The following is an 8,035-nucleotide window of genomic DNA, read 5'->3' on the forward strand; positions in this document are numbered from 1 at the left end:
GGATAAGCAGAGTCCTGCTGTCACCGTGACCCCACATAGGGTTCCCGAGGCTGGACAGCTTTACGGGAACACACAGCCTCATCTTTCTCCTGTGGAGCACCGAGTGGGTTTGAGTGGCTGACCTTGCCGTTAGTAGTCCAGTGCTTATCCTACAGTGCTACAGCAGAACTCCACACAGGAAAAGGCAGGAAATGAAAAACTTAAAAAACACTACCAACAAAATAAAGTAGAATCCCAGAAAGATCGCAGAATGGAAGCTGAGAAGGGAGCGGCTGGGTGGGTTGAGAATTGGTCGGTTCCCTTGGCACAGTTACTTGGAAACACGTTGGACGCTAATTTCAGAAAGTGACAAGGAAAACCCATCGCTGGCCAGCCGGACCCCTAACAGCCGTGTGTGTGTGTGTGGGGGGAGGGGTGAGCATTAACTACCCCCTAGGGTTTTTGAGGCTGGAAATCTTTAGGGGGAGCAGACAGCCTCACCTCAGCTTTCTCTTGAAAAGCAAGCAGCTGGTGGGTTTGAACTGCCAACCTCGCCGTTAGCCGCCCAATGCTTAACCCAGGAGGCCACCAGGCTCCTTGATGAGAAGAAGGGCTGAGACTCACTTCCTGTAACTAAGGAAGTTCTCAGACGTGACTCGGTGAAGACTCAGTCTCAGAAACCCTAAGGAGCCCGGCTCATTCTACTCTGCTCTACAGGGCAACACGAGTCAGAACAGACTGGATGACAGCGGCTGACACAGAGTATCACTTTAACCCAAAACACCAGCATCAGAAAAGAAGAAAACCTAACAAGCCCCAAAGACCTAGGAACTCAGGTATAGCACTCTTAAAGTAATCCCTGGATCCATGGTGGCTCAGTAGCTTAGGTGCTCGGCTGCGAACCAAAAAGGTCCGCAGTCAGAACCCACCAGCCGCTCTGCCGGAGCAAGATGAGGCAGCTTCTTCAGCGACAATTCAGTGTCAGAAATCCTACGGGTGGCTCTTCTCTGAGCTCAGGGGTTGGGGAAAGACTCCCCAGCTGTGGGGTAAAGTAACATCGCAACAGTAAGAACAAAAATCAAACCAAGGTAATGTAAGACTTTTAACAGATGATGTAAATGTTTTTGAGAAGGAAGGATAAAGGAGATTGCATCTGGAAAATGCAATTTTGAAATAACTGATCTTGATACTAAAGCAGGGAAAGATCATCAGCTTCCAAGCATACTACATTCAAATCCTTCACTAACGTCCTTGAACATGGCTGCTGGGTGTCCGCAGGTGTAATTACCTTCCACAGTGAACCACCACCGCGACCAGGCCGTACATTCTGTCGGGGTTCGTTGCGTCTCCGGAAGTGTTAAACAGGCGAAGCTCTAATGGAAAAACTACCCGATAAGAAAGTTTTGTGTATCGATGTAGTTGATCCATGTACTTAAATCTCTTCAGATGGAGAGCTAGGATCATGGGCAGTTTCTTAACTTTCATCCTATGAAAAAAAAAAAAAAATGCAAAAACAGAAAGTTCATAAGATATCCGTTGTATCTGTGAAAAGACCATCCCAATTCGAGAACACGAGGGGGCTTCCAAAAGTTTGAGGGGAAATCCCATTCTCTTTCAGTTCCACTCTTTCTGTGGACTTCCTGAAGCCCCCACGCGTTCAATAAACAGATCGTCTTTGGTCGGTTTCACTAGGACAGCCCTTTACAGTTTTATATATTTCTACCATGAACTTTTCTAGGGGCAAAGTATGAAGGTCTTAAGACCACCTTCACCTCGTGATAACCCATCAGCAGCAAACCCCATAACCCAGCTCAGCACACCCCAAGGTTCCAAAGCGTATGACAGAGCACCCTCTCTGATAAGAAACACTCAGTAATGAGATGTCATTGTTGTTATCAATTCGCAGCGGAGAGCTTGTATCAGGTCAAATGAAAGAAGTGAATGAATACTTCAGTACACAGGAAGAAGCCCTGGTAACAGAGTATTCAGGGCTCAGCTGTGAACTGAAAGGTCAGCATTTTGAACCCACCCGTCGCTCTGTGTGAGACAGATGAGGAAGTCAACTTCCGTAGATTGTTGCAGTTCAGGTTTCCAAGGAACGGCTGGTGGTCTTGAACTGCGTACCTTGCGGGCTCCTAGTGTGGCACTGTAGGATCAGCACTGGACTGTGAATCCCAAGACTGGCAGTTCAAACCCACCAGCTGTTCCTTGGAAACCCTGTACCGGTTCGTTACGAGTCGGAACCGACTAGATGGCACTTAGCCAACAGCAATCTTGTTGCTGGCAGCCCAGTGCTGACCCCACAGTGCCACACCAGGACTCCAAGATTACAGCCTAGGTTCTCAGGGAGCGGCTGGGGAGTTTGAACTGCCGACCTTGTGGTTCGAAGCGACCTTGTGGTCCAGCGCCACACGGGACTCTGATGACTAAGATCCAAATATGTGTCTATTCCAAAGAAAGGTGATCCAACAGAATGTGGTAATTCTCAAACAAAATCATTAAGTCACATGCAAGTAAATTTCACTGAAGCTCAACTCCAAAGCATATTGCAGGAGGACATGAAAAAAGAACTGTCAGAAATTCAAGGTGGATTCAGAAGAGGACTTGGAACAAGGAATATTGTTGATGTCAGATGGGTCTTGGTTGAAAGCAGAGAATACAAGAAAGATGCTTACTTATGTGTTATTGACTATGCAGAGAAAGGAATTTGCCTGGGTGGGTCATAACAAAGTCTGGCTAACATCATGAAGAATGGGAATTCCAGAATGGTAAGTGTACAAATGCCCATGAATGGTGGAGGAAAAACCAGCTTCTGCAGCAGCCGAGTCCTCTGGGAGTCAGTGGAGACTGCAGTCCGGTCCAGTTCTTTTGGAATTGATGGGGTGTGACAGTGGATCAGAACAGGAGATGTGGGTAAAGAGAATGAAATAGAATGGTCTCTATAGGAGTTTGTCAGACTCATAACGCAGGAATCCTCAGAGTGCCCGACCCTCAAAAGGGAACAAGACAATCGGGGAGCTGGGGAGTTTTCTGATCTTATTTGTGAAACACAGGCCGGCCATCATTCCTGACCCAAATCACCTTTATTATGCCCGGAAACACAGCTTCTCGTGAGAGCAGTGAGCCTTGGCACTATCCTACCCAGTAACAGGCTCTTCGTCTTCTAAAGGCTCAGGTAACAAAACTCAGGCAAAACAGACCAGTCTCTGAATCCTCCAACAGGGAATTTAAAGGTTTGCTTACCATCTGCATAGCTTCCAACCCACTGCCATAGTCCATTCCGACTCACAGTGACCCTAACAGACAGAGGAGGACTGACCCTAAGGGTTTCTGATACTGTAAACCTACAGGGGACAGGCAGACAGCCCTGTCTTTGTCCCGTGGACTAGCTGGTGGGTATCAGTAGCCTAAGGCCTGACCTGCCACAGAGACCCTTTACTTATAACTTATAGCTTGCTGTAAAGTGCAGTTGAGTCAGTTCTGACTCATGGTGACCCTAAATAGGGTTTCTGAGGAGTGGCTGGTGAGTTTGAACCACCGTCCTTGAGGTTAGCAGTCCAGTGTTGACCTGAAAGCACCATATCAGGAACCCACTAAAAACCCTATAGATGACCATAGTCTCTTCTCTTCTCAACTCTGAACTCGTGATAGGAAGGAACCATTTCCTTAATCTGAAATCTCCCTCCCTGTTGCTGCAGAACCCATTCGGACTCCTGGGGGACCTTCAGGAGGAAATAGAAACCCCACCCCACCCCACCCCCAATAGAGTTTCCAAGACTGTTAAGTCTTCCTGGAACAAAGCTGGCCACATCTTTCTCCTATAGAGCGGCTGGTGGGTTTGAACCGTTGATCTTCCATTAGCAATGAGTGTTTAACCACCATACCACCAGGGCTCCTTAAATGGGAAATAAAGGAGGGAGAGAGAGAGGAGGGGTGTGGCTCAGTGCTCAGCACACCACCACAATGACGAGACCCGTACTAAGTGACATGGGAGTGAAACAATTTTGCACTTTACTGTCTTGGTGACTGTCCCCCAACCCCAGGAAATGGAACTCACCAACTGAAACAAAGACATAAATCATTTCTGTTTGTAATATTCCAGGAACAATACTCCACCTTGGCCCAGATACGGTCCATCCTTCCATTAGGTAAAAGTCCATGAACTGCCACGCCCACACTTCCCTAACTGGAGTTCATCCTGAGCTATACTGGGTTCATACGTTTGCTATATAAAAGTCATCTAGATTCTGGGGACAGCTAGCAGGACAGATTCTGGGGACAGCTAGCAGGACAGATTCTGGGGACAGCTAGCGGGACAAAGTTATTTTTTTTGTTTTCTATCCTGTGGGGTTTTTTTTTTCAGCATCTACAATGTAACAAATGACTTTCTAAGAAGGTATTTAATTATGTCATAAATTTACTTTTTCAAGGAATAGGTTCTTTTTATAACCCATTATTAACATTTGCAGAAATCATTCTTCAGTTTCCCAGATGAAAATCTTTCTAAGTAAAACTGATTTTTGTCTGTTGAACTATATATGGAGCTCTGCTAGTGTGGTGGTTACGAGTTGGGCTGCTAACTTCAAGGTCAGGAGTTCCAAACTACCAGCCATTTTGCGTGAGAAAGTTGAGGCGTTCTGCTCCTGTAAAGATTTACAGCCTGGGAAACCCTATGCAGGGTCGCTATGAGTCAGAAACGCTCCATGGCACACCACCACCACTACTGCATGAACAGTATTTACAGCTTTGGGGGCACAATGGTAAACTGCTGGACTGAAAGCTGAAAGGTTGGTAGTTCAAAACCACCCAGTGGCTCCATGGGAGAAAGACTGGGTACTCTGTGTACAGATTATACCCAAGAAAGCCTTATGGGGTAGTTCTTCTCTGTGATGCATTGAGATGACAACCCCCAACAACAACAACAACATAATCTGTATGATCTCACAGCCTCTTCTATTATTGTAAGACTAGAACTACAGACTTTTAGAGCTGGAAACTTTCTTGTGGTTGGGAAATCATCAAGTTGGTTTCAACTCAGTGATTGAGATCCTATGTACAACAACACAAAACACGGCCCAGCGCTGCCCATCCTCACAATCACTGCCATGCTTGAGTCCATTGGTGCAGCCACTCTGTCAATTCATCTCGGTTGGGGGAGGAGGGCTTCCTCTTTTTCACTGACCCTCTATTTTACCAAACGCAGTATCCTTCTCCAGGAACTGGCCACACCTGAAAACAGGTCTAAAGTATGTGAGACGAAGGTTCACTGTCTTCACTTCTAAGGAACATTCTGGCTATATTTCTTCCAAGACACATTCGCTCGTTCTTCTAGCAGGCCCCGGTATTTCCAATACTCTTCACCAACACCATAATTCAGATGCAGCTTTCACATGTGTATGAGGTGACGGAAAATACCTCAAGGTGACATTTTTGCTTTGTAACACTTTAAAGAGGTCCTTTGCAGCAAAAGTGTCTAATGCATTATGTCATTCCGTTTCTTACCTGCTGTTTTCATGGGCACTTGTGGCACTGAGGGCTGATGCACTGGACTGCAAAGTCGGTTTGAACCACAAGATCACGGTTTAAACTCAACCAGCCACTCCTAAGGAACCTTACACAGGGTCACTATGGGTTGGAAACAACTGGACGGCACTTAACAACAACAACAACTGTGAATACACACAAAATGAAATCCTTGAGAACTTGAACCTTTTCTCTATTTACCATGAAGTCACTTGCTCGCCCAGCTGTGGAGAATTTCGTGCGTGGTCTGCTGTTGCTTGCTGTAGCGTAATCCACACTGAAGGCTGAGTCTTCAATGTCCATCAGTAAGCGCTTCAAGTCCTCTTCACTTCCAGCAAGCAAGGGTGTGTCACCTGCACAGTGATGGCTGCTAATGGCGACATGGTCTTCTTCATCTAAGCCAGCTTCTTCAGATTATCTGCTCAGGATGCAGATTGAACAAACCACCTGAGATACACATATCCTGCTTTTAAGCCACTCAGTGTCCCCTTGTTCTGTTCAACCAACGCTGTTGATCTAAGTCCAGCTTTGGCATGAACACAATTAAGTTTTCTGGAATTCTCCTTCTTCATGATGTTATGACCCACCCAGTCGAATTCCTTTCTTTGCATAATCAATAAGACACAAGTAAGCATCTTTCTAGTATTCTCTGCTTTCAACCAAGATCCATCTGACATAACAGTATTCCTCATTCCACGTCCTCTTCTGAATCCAGCTTGAATTTCTGACAGTTCTCTGTCAATGTCCTGCTGCAACATGCTTTGGAATGAGCTTCAGTGAAATTTTACTTGCATGTGATTTAATGATATTGTTGGATAATTTCCACTTTCTATTGGGTCACCCTTTTTTGGAATAGGCACATATGCGGATTTCTACCAGTTGGAGTCGCTGGTGTGGTGCTGTGGGATAAAGCACTGGACCGCAAGGTTAGTTTGAATCACAAGGTTAGCAGTTCAAACTCACCAGCTGCTCCTTGGAAACCCTAGAGAGGTTTACTGAGAGTTGGAAACAACTCTGATGGTACTTAACAACAACAACAACAACCAGCTGGATGGCTGGTATCATGAACTGAACTGTGACCCCAAAAACTATGTGAAAACTTAGCTGGGTTAAGATGCTCAGGTCTGGCAATTAGGTAATACTGTACTGTAGCAACTCTGCAAAGACACCCTGCTCCCCCGGTGATGGAGCTGAGGTGATAAACCAATGAGAGGGTGCATGCTAGTCCGAAGTTACAGGGAGTTTCCCGGGGGTGTGACCTGCAACACCTTCTATTTACAAGAGATAACAGGAGAGAGAAGGGAGCAGAGATCAGAGGGACCTACTACCACCGAGAAAAAAGAGCCAGGAGTGGAACAGGGTCCCTGTGCTGAGGATCTCCTAGACCCAGGGGAAGGCTGATCCCAAGACACATGGAAGTCTCCACGCGACGCCGGTCCCACAAACGTTAGAGACAAAAACCTGCCTCCTAAAGTGTGAGTCTTCCAGATAGACTGCTCTGATTTGTTGGGACTTCTAGCTTCCTAAACTGTCCGACGATACACTTTTGTGCTAAAAGCATCCACTTACGGTACTTCTGTTACGTTGTTCTTTACAACTTTCACCTTCCAATCACCAGTTATTATCAATGCAACTTGACTGCATGTTTGATTACATGCCTGCTTCTGTATTCCCTTTCAATGTCAGTCTTGGACGGGGGGTTGCCCCTTCAGGATAATTCCTGAAATGTTCTTTTTGACAATGAATGTGACGCTCTTCCTCTTTAATCTGCATTCCCGGCTCAGCAGATCATATGACCACCTGATTCAACAAGGCCTAGACCAGACCTCTCCAGCTCCCTAAGACCTTAGGAAACTGATCTTTAAGCATGCATTCCATTTTCGACAGCTTCAAATTTATTAGGCTCAGACTTCACACATCCCATATTCCAATGACGTTGGCAGCTGCTTTTTTCTCATTCTGAGTTGTGCCACATCAGCAAATACAGATGCTGGAAACTTGACTCGATCCACATCATTAAGGCTGACTCTGCTTTGAGGAGGCAGCTCCTCCCCAGCCATATTAAGCACCTCCCACACTGGGGGGCTCCCCGCCAGCACCACAGAGCAGACTGGGTTCCATGGCCGTCGTAAGTTGGTCACTGGCCAGTGTTCTCGGCAGTGGCCTGCCAGGTCCTCCTTCCTGGCCTGTGTTAAGTCTGGATGCTCCTCTGAAAGCTGACCACCATGGGTGCCCCTGCTGGTGTTGGAATACTGATGGTACAGCTTCCAGAAGCATCACAGGTCACCACAGCATGACAAACTAACAGAATGACAGACAAGTGCTGGGGCGGGAGTCTTTTACAGGTCAATCATTGCAGTGATGCTGACGAAGGTCAGAGGACCTGTCCAGGAACTCACCACCGTCAGGTATCAGAAGGATTGATACCAGATCCCAGTGGGGTCTACACTGCTGTTTTCCAGGCATTTATACATTTTAGTGTAGTGGTTACCGAGCCTTAAGGTCAGCGGTTCGAAACTACCAGCCGCTCCGC

General features: G+C 46.6%; 1 protein-coding gene across 1 annotated transcript in view; it reads right to left on the minus strand.

Annotated features, from left to right (window-relative positions):
* USP12 (ubiquitin specific peptidase 12) overlaps positions 1–8,035 on the minus strand; it is a 33,247-nt gene that overhangs the window by 3,934 nt on the left and 21,278 nt on the right. Inside the window, exon 6 of the mRNA XM_006831931.1 lies at positions 1,268–1,465. Within this exon, the coding sequence (XP_006831994.1) occupies positions 1,268–1,465 (198 nt within the window). The remainder of the gene's footprint in view (positions 1–1,267; positions 1,466–8,035) is intronic.

This window comes from Chrysochloris asiatica, unplaced genomic scaffold (assembly GCF_000296735.1).
Source record: "Chrysochloris asiatica unplaced genomic scaffold, ChrAsi1.0 scaffold00005, whole genome shotgun sequence".
NCBI lineage: Eukaryota > Metazoa > Chordata > Mammalia > Afrosoricida > Chrysochloridae > Chrysochloris > Chrysochloris asiatica.